This window comes from Atractosteus spatula, chromosome 8, assembly GCF_055471065.1.
Source record: "Atractosteus spatula isolate fAtrSpa1 chromosome 8, fAtrSpa1.hap1, whole genome shotgun sequence".
Lineage (NCBI taxonomy): Eukaryota > Metazoa > Chordata > Actinopteri > Semionotiformes > Lepisosteidae > Atractosteus > Atractosteus spatula.
The window spans coordinates 60,143,750-60,165,326 of record NC_142713.1 but is presented as its reverse complement, the minus strand read 5'-3'; the positions used below and the strand labels follow the sequence as shown (position 1 = coordinate 60,165,326).

Below are 21,577 nucleotides of genomic sequence, written 5' to 3'. Positions count from 1 at the left end.
GCAACCGTAACATCAAACAGCAACACCCTGCAAAATCAGGACAGTCGACATACTTGAGAAGAGGTTTTTGTAACGCTGGTGCCAGAACCTGCGCTGTCTCACAATCAGCTATTGTGATATACAAAGAGAAACCCCTCAACTCTAATCCAACAGTTTTGATTCTGGGCGCTCCACCATTAAGTGTAACATCAAGACAAAATTGAGGGCACAGTACTACTCACAAGACGTTTTAAGTACAAGTCTACCCACAGGCCAAACGCAATGCGCTAATCACGGCTGCTCAGCTGAGGTGATCTTACTGTATATTTGTAACACTGAATATTTTTCGTTTTACTCACAACTCGTTCATCAAAAGAAAAGAGCAAACAAAATGTGGAGGTGTTTTCAGATCATAATCAGGATGCTGATGAGGACACATGACAAAAATATTTCAGTCCCCTCTCACGTGTTAAGGTGGAACACAGGAGTACACTATCGCCAAATCTGTGTTTTGATTTCCCTCAACACCACACAAACTGCCAATGACACTTGCCATTATGAATATACCATCTGTAAAAGCAAGGTTACCTGGAAAATCTGAGTTTCCCCACAAACAGAATTCTTTTACAGTCACTTCACTGTATTAGGAGCAAAACTGCACTCAAATACCAGCAGTGAGGAGGAGGAGGAGTACTGCACCCTTTATTCCCTGCAGTCCTACAGTCTGCAGACCTACTCTGCCTTCTCTCCTGGTCCACAGTACCTACCCTGCAGACCGACAGTCTGTTCCACCCTCTCTCCTGGTCCACAGTACCTACCCTACAGACCGACAGTCTGCTCCACCCTCTCTCCTGGTCCACAGTACCTACCCTGCAGACCGACAGTCTGCTCCACCCTCTCTCCTGGTCCACAGTGCCTACCCTACAGACCGACAGTCTGCTCCACCCTCTCTCCTAGTCCACAGTACCTACCCTACAGACCGACAGTCTGCTCCACCCTCTCTCCTGGTCCACAGTACCTACCCTACAGACCTACAGTCTGCTTCACGCTCTCTCCTGGTCCACAGTACCTACCCTACAGACCGACAGTCTGCTCCACCCTCTCTCCTGGTCCACAGTACCTACCCTGCAGACCTACAGACTGCTCCACCCTCTCTCCTGGTCCACAGTACCTACCCTGCAGACCGACAGTCTGCTCCACCCTCTCTCCTGGTCCACAGTACCTACCCTACAGACCGACAGTCTGCTCCACCCTCTCTCCTAGTCCACAGTACCTACCCTACAGACCGACAGTCTGCTCCACCCTCTCTCCTGGTCCACAGTACCTACCCTACAGACCTACAGTCTGCTTCACGCTCTCTCCTGGTCCACAGTACCTACCCTACAGACCGACAGTCTGCTCCACCCTCTCTCCTGGTCCACAGTACCTACCCTGCAGACCTACAGACTGCTCCACCCTCTCTCCTGGTCCACAGTACCTACACTGCAGACGGACAGTCTGCTCCACCCTCTCTCCTGGTCCACAGTACCTACCCTACAGACCGACAGTCTGCTCCACCCTCTCTCCTGGTCCACAGTACTTACCCTACAGACCGACAGTCTGCTCCACCCTCTCTCCTGGTCCACAGTACCTACCCTGCAGACCGACAGTCTGCTCCACCCTCTCTCCTGGTCCACAGTACTTACCCTACAGACCGACAGTCTGCTCCACCCTCTCTCCTGGTCCACAGTACCTACCCTACAGACCTACAGTCTGCTCCACCCTCTCTCCTGGTCCACAGTACCTACCCTACAGACCTACAGACTGCTTCACCCTCTCTCCAGGTCCACAGTACCTACCCTACAGACCTACAGACTGCTTCACCCTCTCTCCAGGTCCACAGTGCCAGCAACAGATTTAAGTCATAATGAGGCAAATGGTTCTGTTACAGATCAAGTCAAGAGCAGGTAAAACAAGTCTACAAAGTGCTTTTAAGTATGAGCTGGCAGTCTAAACAGATACACGTATGGCAACAGCAACATAATTTGCACTAACTACTAACGGGCTAGATGCCCCAAATGACCTGCGCTCGTTAATAATTGCTTATGTTCCCATAACTAAAGGTTAACTGTAGACAGCGCTGAAAGGAAGAAAGCGCATAAAATCCCAGAATATCTGGGCTCTGGAATCCCAGAGGAATCAGCTGCTTCGCAGGTGAGCAGCTCCATCAGCCACACCACACACTTGAAGTTGAGGAGGCACTCTATTTATAGACGGAAGCTGGAAGGTTGCTATATCTTAGGATTTCTTTGGGATGAAAGTGTTCCATTTCCCAAGATATTTCCAGCAAGAACAAAACACTGCAGGACACACACATTGAGCACGAAACATTGATTGTTAAGGCGTTCAGAGGCAACGTGAGGCCCACACAAGCACCAGTCCTCTTTCGCCTCAAACACTCGGGATTTCCTTTTCCACGTCACACACTCGGGATCTCCTTTTCCCAGCTTTTGGTCCGCAGGCAATGCGAAAAGGCTACTCGGTACTCATCGCGGCAAACCAAACAAAGGAGCAGGACTGGACACAAGTTGCAGACTCTTACTGCTGAGGCAGTATACCCTGTGCCCATTCCATCATATTCCTAACGAAATATCTTCCAGACATGGAAGATCCCTCACGAGAAAAAACAGCTTCTGCTTGAGGTGTGCCCCCACATATTTAGAGATCCTCAAAGAACTGCCAATAAAATCGTAATCCGGTTGTTCCAGAAGCTTTCAAGGACTTAACCTTTAAATCTTACTTAAGCGTAATCGCACTCTTACTAAAAGAGCAACTTGCTCTAAAACGGAACCCTATTAAAAGATCAGGGCAGTAATGAGGCATGCAGTCACGCCACACCAAGGCGGCGATGGCTGGCATCATACTGCCATGTGCTGCAGTTGTCACAGGATGGCATGTGGAAGCTGCTAACCACCAAGCCCGCGGACGGGCCTCCCTTGTTTGTGACCCCTCTCGTATCCCGACGGAGATACAGAACTCCTCGCGGTCCCTGCACCCCCGCAGGAGGCCAGCGACGGCTCTTCGGGTTTCATCCCGCTGGCCATCTCGTCCCGAAGAGAGGCGAGGCGGATGGGTTTTGTCCGACACACGCGAAGAAGCAGGCTCTCGGGTAAAGCGCTTGAATGCCTGACTTGAAACATTAAAACCGCGCGTGCTAAAAATCAGCATTCCCAAGCCCTTTATGATTCATTACACTACACTTAGAATATTTGGAATAAGCTTCTTTAGCTTTCAGAGGAGACAGGTTGATGGATACTGATTGCGAAGGCCATGCTCTGTGATTCAGAACGAGGCAGCAACACTTCCAGTGGCATGTTGCAGCTGTATAACATTATAATCCCGCAGGCTTGTGAACACACCTCTTTCAATCTAGAAATATTGCTTTCAATGTTTTCACAACAACAATTCATGTTTTGACAACAAACACTACTCACTTGTTAACTCTGCATGCAGATCACATTGAGATATTTCCGAGGTGAAACGGCTGCTACACAACCTGTGCTTATTCACTCGTACAGGTCGTCGCACTACATTACTCATTACGGTGACTAGTGAGCAGGAAGGGCTGCTTCAAGTCGCAATGCATAGGAAAACGAATGTGACAACATGGCGGCTTACAGTACTTTCACAAAGTTCATGATTGGTGCTTAATTCAAAATTTGTATTTTTCTTCTATAGTGTCAATGAATCTATTTTGTTACTGAGAGTAAATAACCGGTCAGAGAAATTGGGACTGCAGATCCCCTTTAATTCACTAACAAAACCTGAAGAGTTCAATTCCTGCACACGTACTGTATGTGTCTATATTTCATACCCAGGCCGACAGGCTGCGGTGGCCGCACAGGTCCAGAGGCTGACAGCCTGCAGCACGCTGCCCTCTGAGACAGCAGGAAGCCCGAGACGTCATGCTTCCTGCACAGGAACCTGTCAATCCCACCACGGATGTGGACGGGTCTCTGGCTCGTTTCAACACCAACATATGTCCAACACCCACATAACACATCGCAGGGGGGGAATTTACTCCAATCCTTATTAGATTATAGCTTAGGTCTGTGACTATGTGGATAAGCACCGACCAGATTAATTATGCTGGAAGACTGGCGATACTCTGAAGACTGAAAGCTGTTTTTCTTGCCATGTGCTACAATGATATTCCTAGTGAGTTTTCTGCCCAGGTTCTCCCTTTACAGACGATATACAAATTGCTACTAATGAGAGTTATGGACATTGCTGGCTTTTCATGAAAACCTAAAATAGCCCGTTGACAGAAGAATGGAAGAAACAAGAGGATCTCTTCGGTCCACCTGGTCTGATTGGCAGTTAGTATCTGAAGGATCTGAGGACATCTCATCCAGCTCTTTGCTAAAAGACGCCAGGGTATCGGCTTTAAGGACACAGCTGGGCAGCTTGTTCTACACTCTCCATTATAGCTACAAATGCAGCTGTGCATCTACATGACGCACGATGCTTATAAATGATTCATTTTATAACCAATCCTCTCCTCATCTTTTGTTAACGCACGCCATTCAAACCAGCACACAAGCGAATCGGTCAACCAGTGAAGCCTGCAGGGTACTAGGCTCAGGTGCTACCAGTGGAGCATAAAGTTCCTAGTAGTTCTCCACACCTCAGAGAAAAGGCACAGTGGACAGTTGACCCCTTAATGCACAGAGAGGCTATGAGGAGCACCTGCCCGGCGTGGACATGTGTCCACAGAGAGCTGCGACTGCTCAACATGAAGCACTCTGGCACAGCCTCCTGCCCCAATCGCCCAGAGGCGCCACTGCACAGCGAACAGCAGCAAGCGTGTCTGGCCACGAGCCCTTAACCAGAGCTGTTTCTGCATACAGGTTCAGTAATAAGCCACTCAACACGAGCCAAAGTGCACAGAGAAGACACTACAGTACACTGTAGTACTACTGACGCAGCCGGCCTCAGGTCATGCACTGCTAGTCCATCTGCCCTCCAGCTGACTGTGAGCCCAGCCTGTGTGTGAGGTCATCCCAGGACAGCGAGTTGCTCTACACTGGGCTAAGGCTGGCGTTCTGCACATCCGACAGCAGTGCCGCACACCTGATTTTCTAACTCACACTTTCAAAAACGTCAGTGCATGTCACGAGCATATAAGGAATCTTCAATTATAGAACGCTTCTAGTATGGTGTGTTTTACCAGTGACCTCTGGACTATATCTGTTACAGCGAATAAACCCGCAGTCAGGGTGGCGGTCAGTGACCACAGCCTGTACTTGCGTTTCCTCCTCTCAGCAATTGAATCAAACACATTCAAACTTCCCTTCCGCTGTACAGACACACAGCATTCCACAGTGAAGGATGACATCATTAATTCCTTGCATTTGCAAAGCACTTCACATCCCAAAGGCTTTCAAAGAGTTTACATATAAGGGGGTACCCACTTCATCCCCCACTGACATTCAGCTCCCTAGAAGTCATTGTGCACCTGCAGCCCCACTGCACAGCAGATCAGCTGATTGAGAAACTACTTCGCCAACTGAAGGAGGGGGCACTTGTAAAAAGGCTAGATTGTACAAATCAAGAGTACAGTTTAACCGGAAAACCACTGCTAACACTCTTACTCTCACGAGTACCGACATGGGATCTTTAGTGACCAAGTAATCAGGACCTGTTACAGACAGAACCTAACAGAGCACTGTGTGCCTGGTCACTATAGTGGTGCACGGGTTTGCGAATCTGGCCCAACCTACTGGTCCACCAGCACCACTTACAGCAACAACCTAGTGTTCCTTAGACATCTCCCACCCCAGGACCGACCAGGCCTGGGTTTGCTCAACACCTGAGATCTCATGAGATCAAGCTATAAGGTAATAACACTACTGCTTATAACAAATGGTGGTTAACAGCAAAAATCAACACCGGAATTCAAATTCCTTCTGCATCGATTCCCTCACTGGCTGGTACCTGATGGGCACAGCCAGTTCAACCCAAGCCCACGCCCACTTCCTCAGCCATGCAGAGGACAGAGCCTCCCAAAAGCACAGCACCTGCCCATGACACCACGAGCACTGGCTGCAAGAAGAATGTCCACGCACAAAACAACCCATTCACAGTACAACGCAGTCGAGAATCGACTGCGACTGAAAACACTGATCGATATCATTCCCAGAAAGAGGATTCGAACAGAAGGCAGCCAACATTTAGACCTCATATCCCTCTGAACAATCTAGTGTCCGGCTTCCATCCTGTGAGTAACTCGATACTAGTTCTGTGAGATCAGGACAGCTTCTAAAAGTTTTTTTTATTTTCTGAAGTAAAAAGTTGTGCTCTGCATCCAACGTTAGGGTCCACCCTGTGTTCAGATTTCATGAACAAGGAGCAAGAGTCAATTTGGGGAACTCAGTACACAGACAGCACGATTTTCACTGCCAGCCACACAGAGAACTAAGAGTAGCTAAACTGGAAGTTAGTTTGCCTACAACAAAAATTAGTATTTACCTCATCAAAACAAACGCAGATAATCAAACATTTTTTTTTGTATGTGAGCTGGTTAGAATTTCGCCTCCATTCGGCACAGAAACAACAAGAAGTCTTCAATTTCGGGGTCATGCATGATTCAGATAAAAAAATGACTAACTGTAAACTGCTTAAAGAAAACATCTTTCTGTAAAATCAACTTTCAATTTTAACTCAACAATATTGAAATATTGAATATTGAGGAAAAGATTCCTGTAACTGGGGTTTACTTGTCTTTACTTTCCCCCCCATTTTGTTTTATTCCTATTTCCTTATTTCATTGAGAGAGAGAGAGAGAGAGAGAGAGAGAGAGAGAGAGCGAGCAAGAGCATGACACTGCGCCAGACTCGCTTAAAAATTTATAGACGTGAAACGGGGAAGGAATCAATAGCTCTGTACTCCTATCAGGTATCTGGAAACTCTAGCCCGCAGCCAATGTCTGCCAGACAGGTACAGCAACAGTGTCCGGTGTCAGTGCTCTGGCGGAAATCTCCACAGATCAGCCCAGGAGGAGTTTACACAGGCTTGGAAACACCTTTGGGACAAATAAAACAAGTGTGCGTTGTCAGAAAGCTACCAACACAGCTTCGCAACAACTAAAACACAGAGGAGGTCCTTCATATCTCTCTGAGGTACAAGTGTCCCCCTGCTGCAGATATACAGCATCACGTAAAAACACAGTGGTTATCAGAGGAGGTCATTCACCCCTTTTGCTAACTAGTTAATTGACCAGAGGATCTCATCTGGGCAGTTCTTGCAAGAAGCCAGGGTATGGGCTTCAGCCACATGGCTGGGCAGCTTGTTCCAGATCCCTGCAGGCGCTGCCCTGCGAGATCCCTGTGCCCTTCCTGGACCTCACCGCACTGCAATCCAGAAACACTGAGGAGCTACTGCAGAGCCCTCGAAAACCTTTCCGAGTCTAGAGCGATTAACCACACAGTGCGATCTGCCTGGGGAGCGAGACGCGAGAAGCTTTTTATAGCCATCAAACACTGCGAACATTGTCTCCCGCGTTCCATTCACACTGCATCTGTTCACTGGGTGTGGAAGAAACTGATGGCTTCGTATGTTTGTGCGGCTCTATTAGGGGAAGCTGCTGGAGGGTCAGGGCAAACAATGCCCCACTGTGAGGACAGCAGCACAGCCCCCCTCCTCGTGTCGGCCCCCTGGGTCGCACGGCGGGCGTGCAGCTGCACTGCGCGGAGGGCAGACAAACTGGAGATACGGGATCTTATCAGCTGAGGAGCGGCGCTGTCCAGCCGGTTTCACAAGCCTCTACAGAGGAGCAGCTCGTGACTCCAGCAGCTCTCCCGCTCCGTGCAGGAACTCACAGGCCCCGCGGGATCGGAACGAACTCTTCCAGGGCCGGAGCCGCCCGCTGCCGCCTCGGTTCACGGAGCGGATGACTCGGTGATCCCTCCAGGACCAGGACTGGCCACTCCTGTTATACAGCATAGAGGTACCGCTGGGCTGGGCATAAAGCGCCAGGTGTCGAGACAATCCCACAGGGAAGGGCAGACGATGAAACGTGAAACCCCCTTACTGAGCTGAAGTGCTCAAACACTGAAGAACCCAGGTGGCCCAGCACAGCCTCAGACAAGGCCCCCTGGGCCAGTGAGCTTCTGAGAAACAGGGCCAGATTCGGAAAAGCTCAAACATCGGCTAGTCCACCACTACCCTGTCAATTCAGAGTGAAACAAGGGGACAGCAGAAATGTCTCAAGCCTGTAAAACTACGCTGAACAAAATCAACTGGGAATCTCGTTCTTATTTCAAAACAAACCCTGCTGCAAACACACAATAGGCTTGGAGTTGTGTGAAAATATGGATGCTGAACATAAACAAGTACAGGAGAGTGAGTGTGCGTAAGTCTCAAGATTGCTGAGAATACTTGTTCAAAAGTGTTGAGAATACTTTGATGTCTAAAAGTGTAGCCATCTAAGTACTTGAGCACAGAAATCCCAGCTATGACCTTTTCCAGAAGTTCAAGGTCCAGGTTATGGAAAAAAAGTATCACAGCAATCTGTTTACAGCAGACCCACAGACACCCTGAAGCTGAAACCTCAGGAAGCTGCAGTATATCGTAAATGGAAATTTCAGTCAGGAGCGGAAGGTCAGGCTGAATACTCGGGCTGCCCTGCGAGACAGGCAATTACTGCAGCAAACCTCAGAAAAATGTCGGCGAGGAGCTTATCCCGCTCAAACGGACCACAATCTCAGAGAAGAGCTGGTGTTCCAGGTACCTGTCCTGCCTGTCAGGTGAGATAAACAAGTCTTGTGAAAGCAAAGCTCTTGACAAATAGCGCTCGTGTACAAGCCATTAGATAAGCCTGCCTGATTACAGACTTACAGCACACAGCAGTGGCCCAAGACGATCTGCGAACATATTTGTTCGAACATCTTCCTCCTCTTTCCACAGGCTGTGGAGGAAGCCCAGTGCAGGGGCTGATTTCATTCTGCTCGTTAGGTGCGGGTCCAGTCGCACAGCGTGCCACAGGCGCTGGGGCTGCTGTCAAAGACAGGGCTGCTTGGAAATCCAACGAGACAAAGTCACACTCAGCCTGCAGCCCTGCCAGTCGTGAGCAAGTGGTATTCGACTGGTCTTGAAGCTTTCCCACCTTGCAGCTTGATCTCGTAAGCTGAGCGGGGCCGGGCCCAGTCAGTCCGAGGACGGGAGACCCCTGCCCGGGCAGGCCTGCAGGTGCCCCCCCCCGTCTCATGCCTCTGTATGGTGACAGGCGGCACTGCGCAGTGGGAGGAGCCGTCCTTCAGATGAGATGTTCTGATGAGGGCCTGGCAGCTTGGTCACTGACCCGTGAGACCGTGGCACTGTACACAGCGCTGTTGATCCCAGTGTCCTGGGCTTGCACAACCTGACCTCCCTAAAGCTCCCCTCCTCTGATTCAACAGCTTCTCCTGGCGAGGCGGTTCCTCTCTCCCCCCCCCTGGTCTGCAGTGCAGTGGGGCTGCTGTGTGTTGCCCATTTATGAAACCATAAATTATTAAGTTCAGAAACGCAAAAAAAAAATCCTCCAGTTTATCTGAGACACCAGAAGTCAATTTAAAATATGGAAGTGCTTTACTTAACATGCACCTAAATACAGTCAAGTTTCTTTTTTGACCATTTTTCAGCTTCCTGAGAACTAAGAGAACTATGTTTTTTCTATGTGTAAGAGAAGAAAAAGAGTGTGATTAAATAAAAATAGTAATTATAGCAGACATTTTACATTGCTGCTATTATCATAATTGTAATCCTTCCTTTCAAAAGTGTTAGGACAGCCTGTTGAAACTACACGACAATATCAATCCACTCGAACCCCTGATGACACCAGTACTGCTCACACCTACAGCAGTGCCTCCCAGCTCGCAGTCAAGAACCACTCATCTCCGGACAGGAGGAAAACAACACACAGCTCCCATGTCAACCAACAGCAGCCCAGAGACCCAAGGCACCAATAGAAGATATTCCATAGAAAACAGTGGAAAGAAAATCGATTGCTCTATATTTAGACCAAATCATGAATCCAGACACAATGAAGTTAGCCCCAGGTGTTTATAGAAGTCGACCAGAAAATGATCAGACTGCTTTCCTGTCACTGTGTTACTGTCGCAGCCCATACCAGGAACAACCACACACAAGCCCTTGAGTTTCTCCATGAGCACAGGCAGCTGCACTGGACGCTTTGCTGCTCACTGTGAAATCTTCCAGTGCTGCGGGCAAGTCTCCATCACAAAGCAGCCTGTCTGAGGAGCTGCTGGCACTCAGCTTGGCAGGTTCACGACTATCCAGTATTACCACTGTACTGAGCTGCCTGGCAGAAAAGATTAAATGAACCACCATTACGTCTAATTAGAAACACCAAAGGAAGAAAAAGCTCTGAAATGCAGAGTCTTAAATGTCAAACATGAACAGGTCCCTCTCTATGTGAGATGGAATCTAATTAGAGTATTGACTAACCAAGCTGAACGTTTCCCGCTGCAGAATAACTCCCTAAATATGGCGGGAGTTTGAGGAAGTCTTGCTGTAAGCATCAGAGATTAAGAGGAGTAGAAAGACCCATTTAGTGAAACTTAAGACAACGTTACAGACTCAGACTTACTTATGGCAATACCCTGACTTCTTTCAAGAAACAGCTGGGATCCTTGGATCAATAAACTACTTGCTAACAAATGGGTCAGACTGACCTCCCCTTATTTGTAACCGTTATTATCTTCTTGAGGATACATGTTTTGCTGTCAATTTTTAACCTTTATTCACCACAGCTGTTGAAATCTCGCGATACCCATCAGCATGCCGACGGGACACTGCCTGGAACAGGATTACAGGGATTACCTATGGTTGACGGTAGGTCGCTGGGAGTGTTACACTGGGCCGACTGTGTGGGATGTGGTCTCGAGGTATAAAAGTTGCCAGCAGATGTGAAACAAGGGTCTTATGTTCTTAAGGTCAACAACACCCTACCAGCAACGGCCAACAGCTTCAAAGCCTTTGCTCCCCTGAGTGGTGCTCTGACAGGGCTAACCTGAATCCCAGAAAAAACACCCTCAATAAACACCCCGAACTAACTGCGAATAACGCAGCTCTCCCTGCAACAGCTGGGACAAAGCGCAGGCCCACACAGACACAGGAGAATAAAGACAAGTCTGAACCAGGAAACTCAGGCAGGCCACATTTCCCTGAGCTCACGTCTGTGTCCCTGACTGCAGGATTTGAACCCTCCACACAAGCCTGCCGTTTCCTGCTTGCTGCCAGAGATGTCCCTTGAAGCACTACAGGACACACTTCCCCTCCAGGGCTGCGGAGCGCCGGGACTCACTCTTGGATTATGTGTCATTATCCGAAACCTGCAGGAGCCGAGACACCAGCAGCCCCCTGGAGGACTTGACCGGTCCGGGGAGCAAGCTGTTCAATCTACAGCAGCTCCATGCCCTGGTCCGGGTGACGCACGCCTGCGGGTTTACCTTCCAGACTAAACAATCACATCCATGTGGACTGTTTGCTGCCAGCTCTAAAACACGTTGTGAGCTTTAACTCGTTGTATTTTGCGAGTGCAATAAAATCCCACACTTGTGACTAGAAACAAAACGCAAATATCGCAACGAGGCAGCATCTTAAGCTGGCATCAACTACAGGACTCCACACGACTTCTGGTCGGAGAGCGTGTCAAATTTCACGACTGTAGGTGCTGAATCTCACTGCCTTTTCTGTCCTAGAGGCTGTCAAATGATACGACTAGGAATCGCAGGGGGTGACTAATTACACGATTCCCTCACGCCTTTTCATCACGGTTCCGAATCTCGTAGCGCGCCGCGAAAGTACCGCGAGGTCGCCTCACTTTGGCAGCCAATCAACGTGGAGCACACCAGAGTAAGAGGAGGATCACCGCACGAGAGTGAACAAACGACAAACACAAGACAGCGGACAGACGTCTGTGCTGGCTCCAGAGTTCGACGAGCCTCCCCTCCATGTGCACAGTCCAGAACACTCGCCTTCCTTCTGTCCCTGCGGTCGCACTGTACTTCCGGCCGAGTGCTCACCGGCTGTGACCGTCGCAGACACAACGAGTCGCAGAGAGTGGTAGGGGCTGTTAAGAGCGCTATGGCTGAGTCGCTGGGGGTGTCAGACTACACAACTGACCGTAACGGGCACGCGCTGCGACTCTCTACAACTCGCCGTCATTTTCTTACGATTGTGAAAATGGATGCTACGACTGAAAATCCTAGGAAGTCACGTAGTGTGACGCTGGCACTGGATCAAGCAAGGCTTCAGTTTTCTAACGGAGGTCAGAGGAAAGGAAAACCAGCAGGTGTCTGGGGCAGCAGGACCAGGACTGGGAACTGCTTACCTACAGCGCGGTTCAAGGGCAAAACGTTCACCTTGATAAATGACTGAGGCGAGACCAAACCCTATGCTGGGTTCTGCACATAAACTGGCTGCAAACGAGCCTTTTTTGGTTGTTAGTGCTGTAAGCAGCTTCCTGATCCAGTCAGCCATCTATTCCAACGACGCGGCCGAGTAGCTCGTTCCAGACGAGCACACCTGTCAGCGCGAGAGGCGGCTTCCTGCACTCCTGCCCGTGTGTGGCTGTGCTCTCGGCCCGTACCCCTGTCTCTGGAGCCGCCGCTGTCAGGAGGCCGTGCCAGTCGGCTCACCCGCGCTCCAGGCGCCAGAGACGGGTACAGGCCGAGGGCGCGGCTACACACGGGCCTCACGGCCCTGCCTCCGGGACCAGCTGAACCAGAGCTGCGAGACCCTGCGCTGGGCCTGACGCCGGGCCAGACGCCGGGCCAGACGCCGGGCCAGGCGAGGGCCTGACGCCGGGCCAGGCGAGGGCCTGACGCCGGGCCAGGCGAGGGCCTGACGCCGGGCAGCAGGACTCACAGCAGGCAGCGGTCCCCAGCGCGCTGCTGGACTTCAGGAGAGGGCAGCTCCTTGAATGCCCGCACTTCCTCCTCGGCGGCCGCGAGACTACCGAGGGGAAATTCCAGGACACCCTACGCCTCTCTGGGAGCCGCTCCACAGAAGCGCTTATCTGCCCTGATCCCGGCTCAATTCCCAGCCTCCGGTGTTCTAGCTCCCTTCCTCCCCCTGCCCAGGCCACACCGGGGCGCTCTGCGTGGGACGGGTACACAGGAAAACAACGCCATGACGTTAACACTCTCCGGAAATGCCAGCACTGGGACCTACAAGTGTCTCCATTCCCATAGCAACAGGCATCTGCTCCGTGTGAACTGCAACACTGCTTGCTCATCATACTCAGTCACAGGGCTGAGCTCATCACAGCGAGCACCTACACAGGCTGTGCAGGCTCGGCTCCCACACTACTGCTGCTCAGCGGGATGGCACAGCAAAAGGTTCGCTTAGAGAACGCGGTGACTTGCGGTGCCTCCTTAACAAGTCATCCATCTCGCCTCCTTAGTGTCTCGCCATCTCACACACACACACACGATGCATTTTTTTTTTTAAAACACAACTACGTGAAAAACAAGAAGAGCCCAGAGCTCAGAAAGTCAGCCTCCCCGCCGCTCGAGGCTTAGTAAGGGTCATCCTGCACACGCAGTCGGCTCGCCCGTGGGTGCCGTGCGGGGGGCACGCCTGCTGCAGCTGGGGTTACGGGAGAAAGCGACCAGGGACCTTTCACACGGACACCACGGCCAGCGGCCAGAAGGCGCCCCCGTACCCCAGGACGAGAGAAGTCACCTTTACGCGCAGCCAGGCGTGAAAAAAGACTGAGCGCCGGCACGGCCGCCTCACCTGCACCGGGGCTTCCCACGCAGGCTGTGGACTGTGCCCGGGTGGACCGAAAACGAGGACTGCTTTTGTGTGCGGTCGGGGGATCACGACAACAGAAACACACAACAAGATTTTCAGGGGGGCACTGTGGGATCGCAGATAACGCCGGAGCTCAGCCCAGCACACACACAGACACACACAAGGGCGAGTGGAGAATGTGGACCAAACTGTGTGCGTCTTTCCCCCAAAAGGGGAAGCGCTTCCTCCGGTCCGGTGACACGCAGCCCGGCCCGGCTGACCCCACCGCCCTCCGTCTCGCTACCGTCAGGGGTCCGAGGCGCGGGGACGGACACTGTCACGGACAAGTACACGCCACGAAGACGACGGCACCCCACGCACACCCCGGGGACCGCGGGGGTAAACCAAGCGCAGGCTCGGCCTGCTCACGCCGCCCGGACCACTGACCTGGAGAGATGTTTGAGGATCTGTTTTTTGATGAGTCCGGCCATGACCGCCTGCCTCCGGTGACGCGTCCCGGCGATTAATTTTTTTTTTTTTACAAGGTGAGCTCCGCGGCCGGTGTCATCGCTGAGACAGGGTTTGTCGACTCCGGTTCCTCCCTCGGAGAGAGAGAGAGAGAGGGAGGGAGAGGAAAAAAAAAAACCACCAACAACAACTAAAAGAAGAAGAAATCCGCTCCCGTCCTTCCCTGACAGCGCGTCCTTACTGACGGCACGACACCCGCCGCCGCTCTCCGTGAGGCCCCATCCCTCCTCCCCGCTGCTACACCGCCACCTGGGCACCGGGCCTGCGCCGCAGACGCGTCCCTGCCTCCGCCTGAGCCGGCGCGAATCGGAACCGTGCCCCCGCCTCCGCGCACACGGCCGCCCCCTGCCGGCGCGGAGTGCCAGCGCCGGCCCGGCCGTGCACCACGCTGGCGGGCGGGGCAGCCGGGCAGCCGGCCAGCTGGGGTTTGTCTGAAGCGGGGCAGCTCTCGCCCTCGTCTCCTTGTTCCCTTCCCAACCGGGCTGGGCCGGGCTGTCCCCACGCCCTCCCCCTTTACTGTGTATGATTTCAGCAAAAACAACTCGGTGTAGAGATAAGAGCAGTTACTGTTATCGTTCAGTCCTCCATCAGTCCGCTTGTCTTAAAGCCCCCTTACAGCAGAGTGTACAGCAACAACTACTACTAATAATAATAACAACAACAACCATTACTTTACACAGATTGTGCTAAACTCCCACTACAGAAAAATCCAAGTCGAGTGGTTTTAGCGACCCTCAATGGCTTGGTTTTCAAACACTGTCAGTTCACCCACAGAGGCTCACAGTCTCCCCTCACACGGAGCAGAACGCCATAAAAACCCCTTCCTATTGCATCCATGTGCTATCTGTGGGATACTGCTGGGGCCAGGCCAGCGGAACGTTGTTCCTGCTCATGAGATACCCCTCAGACACTCCATCCACCTCCCCAGCAGGTCCGATAGACAATCATGGCTCCCTAATAAAACCCTGAGAGAGGTTACAACCGAGTCTGGACCGAACCCCGATTAGCCCGATTGGAAGCTAATCGATCCAAGAATCTCTTCCAGCTGTTTCCAGTATGAAGCGAAAGTACCGGCTTTGAGCATATGGCTGGGTAGCTTCTTCCAGACCCCCACCACTCTTTGTGTAAAGGCACGTGCCTTGTGCCTTTATGTTTTAAATGCACTTCCACATCGTTTGCGCTCGTGTCCTCTGGACCGTTTTTTTTTTGGTGCTGATACCGAAGTCCGCTGTGAGGACTTCATCGGTACCTTAGAGAATTCTGAACATGCGGGGGTTGTCTCCTGTCACCACCAACATATCAGCGTGGGTAGAAATCCAATTCCACATTCAGTTCACTGTACAGCAATGCGCACAACAACTTCCTGTCAATACCGATGGAATATCTCATACACCAGGTCTTGTCAAGGCTTGTAACAACCACTCTAAATCGAAAGAACGGATGCTCGGGTGCCAGATCAAATTAATACTCTTAAATGGCTTAACATCTGACTTGGCATCTAACGCCAACTGTATCAGGCGTTATCAGAGTCAGGTCTGTACCGCTGAGCAGGGCTGCCCGACCAGCAGTGTGCCTGTGTTCCCCAGGTGAGTAACAGTAAAAAAGCACGAGACTGGAGCAGGTGAGGCTGTACTGCCCCAGATTCCTGGGGGACAGTGCGCTGCGAGTCATGCGACTTCACGCACACTGGCAATGACATCATCTTCACAGGAGTGCTGGCAATGACATCATCTTCACAGGAGTGCTGGCAATGACATCACCTTCACAGCAGTGTGAAGTGTGATGTCAAAGTGTCATCAAAGTGTGCTGCATTAACCCTTAAAAGCTTTGATCAAGAGTCCACAGCGAAAGGAAACCAGTAAACCAGGTGGATTTATTTTCAGTATCTTGGGAAAGCACCTGACAAAACCATTGCTTGGGTGGGATAATGTATATAGTAATGGAAAAACGTATCACTTTCCTCTGCGTCTCCTGCTTGAGGCCATTTTCTGCCACTGCCTCTATCTCTGGCTGCCCCCGCACTAATCAATCTCATCCTGTTATGTTGAGAGTGTACTCTGTACAGTGAATTTCCCCAAATGGGACAATAAAGTTTGAATTGAATTGAATGGAAGAAAGTGCTAAATACTGTGTTTCTCTTTTTAATTTAATGTGTACTCTATTATGCTCCATTTAGTACTTGGTAGTTAGTTTAATATACACTCATAAATGCAAGGAAGTATCAGCCGATTAAAAGCTATCATTTTTAACAAGGTTCCCTTCACACAAGTAATGATTTATTCTGAGCATCCTTATTTTACATGTACAAGATTTTAAATTATTTTCTTTATATGTAGTATTTAGAGGGTTGAAGTAGTTCAAGTAGGGAGCTGTGTCAGCATGCATAGGCTGCAAAGGAACAGGTAAAGCTTTATTCCCTGCTGAAAAGAAAAGAGACAACGTTTTGCCTGTAGAGCCTTCAGACAAAACGTTGTGTCTTTTTTTTCAGCACAGAATAAACCTTTACTTGTATTTGGAGGATAGCCAAATGCCTCTCAGTGTTACAGGCAGTTTGATTCTTACTTCCAGTCTCTTGCACTAAAAACGTTTTTATGATTCTATTCTTTGAGTCATTCCAATTTTAATTCAAGGAGCAAAAACTAGATTGGTCCACCCACCTCAGAGCCTGACTACACCCTCAGGTGAGCTGATAAACACTAAGGGAGTTGACATACAGGCTGACAAAAAATTAATTGGTTTAGTCATAGGTCCTGAGTAAACAAGCCATTAAACATATCGACAGAATCAGCTGTTAAAGAAGCCGACACCAGCCCAGAGTGCAGACCAGGACATCTTGCAGGGCTGTAGCAAAGTATCTTATAAAATTTAGCAGATCACAGACATGAGACCTTTTACTGTTTGGTGTGCACCGAGACTGAATATTGTGTTACTGGTAGATATGACTTCATTCTCTCAATCAGAATGTGTTCTCCTGCACTACATGAATGATGAATTACAACAGAGAACTCACTGTGTGAAGACATGAATCATTGCAGGTTTTCTGAGCATATTTATTGCAGTCACGTACTGTATGAGAGCTGATGAAACGGGCACCTTCATTGTGCACAGTAATATCTAGCTGAGGGATCTTGATTTTTGGATAGTTAATACTGTAGGTGGTTTCAATTGTTTACACAAAGGGGTGTAGGAGTATGGAACAAGCTACCCAGCAATGTTGTTGAAGTCCTGGCTCCTTTCATGAAACAGATGGATAAAACTTTCTAAATTACTTACTAGAAACCAAGCAGTCTTGTCACATACGCAAACTTTATGGTCTCGCATTTAACGTTTAAATGTGTAAAGTAGTACATTTAACTCACTTAAATCAATTCAATTTAAGTGAGTTACTCAATTCAAACCCACACCTGAAGAAGGCTCCACGGCCGAAACGTTGTGTTTTCTTTCTTCTCTTTTCAGCATGGAATAAACCTATTACTTGTTCATTTAACTCACTGACCTACAGTACAGTGCCTTTAGAAAGTATTCGGACTCCTCCAATGCAGAGATGGTTGTCCTTCCGGCAGGTTCTCCCATCTTTACACTAGAACCCTGACGCTCTGTTAGTGTGGCCATTGGGTTCTCGGTCACCTCCCTGACCAAGGCCCTTCTTGCCCGAATACCCCATTTGGCCGGACGGCCAGCTCTAGGAAGAGTCTTGGCGGTTCCAGACTTCTTCCATTTGACAATGATGGAGGCCACTGTGCTCCTGGGAACCTTCAATGCATTGCCAATTTTTCAATACCTTTTTCCAGATCTATGCATTGACACAATCCTATCTCAGAGATCTCCGGAGAGTTCCTTGGACTTCATGGCTTGGTTTGTACTCTGCCATGCACTGTGAGCTGTGGGGCCTCATAAAGACGGGTGTTTGCCTTTCTAAAGCATGTCCAATCAAGTGAATTTGCCACAGGTGGACTACAATCAAGTTCTAGAGACATCTCATAGATGATCAAAAGAAATTTGGAGTGTCAGAGTAAAGGGTCTGAATACTTATGTAAATGAGAGATTTCCGGTTTTTATTTTTAATGAATTTGCAAAATTGTGGACTCTACAACAGAAACAAAGTGTGGAAAAAGTGGAGGGGTCTGAATTCTTTCTGAAGGCGCTGCAAGTAGAATTCAGTGTTTTTTGGTACAGTTTGTACAAGGCCCCTTCCCAATCAGTTGTCACGATCACGGACTGAAATCCGTGTCAGATCTTGTAGAAGACCCTATGCGATGCGGTAAGAGCCGGAGAAAACAGGAGGCGTGGTAAAAGGGAACACACAGGGGTTTAATAGTGCACAAAAATAATAGTGACAATCCGTGAGACAGTGAACGGGGAAGACAAAACGGCATCCAAATCCAAACGGGTCCAAAGGCAGGTCAAAGCACAGTCCGAGAGTCCATCAGCAAGGAATCCATCCTGGGACGCGACAAAGTTAAAATCCCCGGGAGGGGGGAGCACACGGACAAACAAAACATGGAGGTCCAAGGGTGACGGGGCGAGATCCTCCAGACCCCGGGCTCAGGAAGCGGGAGGTGTCGGGGATGAGGCCTATGCCCTCAGGAGACGGACGTAGGGTTTCCTGGTGCTAGGCGGGCCTCGTGACATCTTACCCTAATGATGAGCCCCGAGGACTGGAGGAGCTGGTCTTTAAATAATAACGCTCAAAGGGTACACCTGGAGAGCTTAATCACACTGACAATAATGGGAGCAGTGGAGCACCCTCTAGGGAGGGATGTCGGGCGTGACATCAGTGATGACTGCATTCTGTAATGAAGCACCTGCAATACTCATTTCAGCACTAGTTTGTTTGTTTGAGACTGTGTGGTGTGAATGTTCAGTATCTCCATGCATTTTTACTCTGAGGCTAAAGGTTTACATACACTGCCGTTTAAATATCACAGCTCAATAAAACTTGTGCTCAGGCTCATGTCTTCTGTGTGGATGGACTAATTATTACCAACAATAACCGGCAATATGGCTGCATGCTGTCGCAGTCGTTAACATTGGTGCCTCACAGTGCTGGGGCTCTGCATTCAATTCTAGGCCTGGGGTGCTGTCTGCGTGGAGTTTGCATGTTCTCACCATGTTCGCATGGGTTTCCTCTGGGTGCTCCAGTTTCCTCCCACAGTCCAAAGACATGCTGCCGGTGAGTTCATTGGCTGTCTGCCATGTGACTGTCTGGCTTCCTGTCCAGAGTGTACCCTGCCTTAACCCTGTTGCTTGCCAGGATCGGTAGGCTCCAGTGTCCCCTGAACCTCTGTACTGGATAAAGTGGAAAGAAAACGGATGGATATTATGTATGACATCTGTTAACAAACCTTGGAAAAGCAAGACGTCAGTACGTCTTTTTGTGCTCCCAAGACTGGTGTGCTGTATTGTAGACAGTCATGTCCAATACTGACAGCAAATCCTATTTATGAGTGCGATTCATGAATGTTTGAACACAATAAACTTCAGAGTTAAAAAGTAAAATAAATCGTGACCGTCAAGTTGCTTCTTCTTAATATTAACAATGTGCATTTTCATACTGTGTCATAACACCCTCTGCTGGCAATGCCAGATGCTCACAGACCCCGGTCAGATGAAAACAAAGAGAGGCTCAGTCGTGGGAAGTCCTGATGGCAACAGAGCTGTGGGTAAAGACAATGAAATAGCGCCAAACACCGCAAACCCCCGAAGGTGCTGCAGAGCCGAGGCAGATATCAAACACTGAAGCATAATATTCCCAATATCTGCACTTCTAAACCGAGAACGAGAGCAAATGAGAAGTGTGAATCTGTGGGTTCACATGTGAAGGTATAATAGTGGCAACATGTCTAGATATCGCCCAATACAAACAGGGTTTGCAGTGAGGAATGGCTACATATCAAACAGAGAGAGATTTCTGACCAAACCATTACGCCATGCTGAAAGGTTCAGAATGGCAGGGAGGTATCACTCTGATACTGTCGTTGCTAAAACTCCAGTTATCACTGCATTTTGCTTTGGTCTTTGTGCAAAGTTTGTTTCATAGAGGTGTAAGAATGACATGAGTCATAGGGAAACCTGATGTTTACGTTCAGGAAAAAACACAGCCCTGAATCACCCTACCCACAGTTTGGTATGAAACTAACGCGATTACTCTACCAGCACCAGCCTTTCCCGCAGCACGAATGAGGAGTGTCAAAAATGTGCCAGCAGCCATATCGTGCTGCATATCTCCAATATCAATTCTCATCATTGTTCAGTGATCGGTATTCTCTGTTCCCATTGATGACTGGTGTGTAGGGAGTGTACTGGCAGCCATCACATCATCCAGGTGGGGCTGTACACTGGTGGTAGTGGAGGGGATCCCCATTACTGTAAAGCGCTGTGAGTGGAGTGTCCAGAAAAGCACTATATAAGGGAAGGGAATTATTATTATTATTAAATTGCTGTGCAGCACTCTGCACTCCAGAATCTCAGCAAGCTGCTCTAGGCTCCTGTTAAACAGCACCCCCTGCTGGACGTATAATTACAACACTACCCATGTGTCTTCTCAAATCAAAGCGATGAGGAGATCACAGCTCTCATTTATTCACAGAGACCTGGAGAAACAATGCAATATATGCACTACATTTATTTGGGGGTCAATACTGAACAAGAGATCGATACATAAACATATTACAAGCAACACCTTCCTACAGACTTTTTTCAAGTGACCCCTATGTTCCTAAAGTCACGATAGTTGGTTTGATTAAATGAGTGTGAGGCTAGCTTTCAAAAAGGGCCAGCCATTTCCTGTCTATGACAGTGACACTGGCAGATGGTCTTACAATGGAAATACTCGGTTAAAGTGCTCAGTTTCAGCTCAGCAAGAAAGAGGCTAAGTTTCACGTGACCCGAAGTAAGATGGCCGCCTGAGTCTGAGATCCGCTCCACCTTTTTTCTTTATTTTATAAAAAACTTATCCGTTTCATTTTCTCTGTTATTAGTTTCACCACCGATACATTTTTCTAACATGTCAGGGACGCAGGAGGTGCAAGATTTTCCAGTTTTTTTTTTTCAACGGCACAGGAGTACCTCAAAGAAAAGAGACCAGACGGACAAAACTTCGCACCCTGAGGAAAAGCCCGCCGCCACCTGCCACCCAAACGGACCCAGTGCTCGCCGGGATCAGGGCCGTCGCTTCACGTCTAGACACGTTTGTCGACGGTCGGCCCGACTCAATTGCTGTTTCAGTCAGCCCCCTGCACGGGTCCCCCACTCATTTAACAGAGCGAGTCAACTGTAGCTCTACTGAGAC

The 21,577-nt window shown here is 49.5% G+C and overlaps 1 protein-coding gene across 1 annotated transcript in view; it reads right to left on the bottom strand.

Moving 5' to 3' along the window:
• bltp3b (bridge-like lipid transfer protein family member 3B) overlaps positions 1 to 14,540 on the bottom strand; it is a 59,161-nt gene extending 44,621 nt beyond the window's left edge. Inside the window, exon 1 of the mRNA XM_088923459.1 lies at positions 14,206 to 14,540. Within this exon, the coding sequence (XP_088779585.1) occupies positions 14,206 to 14,249 (44 nt within the window). The 5' untranslated portion in view covers positions 14,250 to 14,540. The remainder of the gene's footprint in view (positions 1 to 14,205) is intronic.
• Positions 14,541 to 21,577: the final 7,037 nt, after the last annotated feature.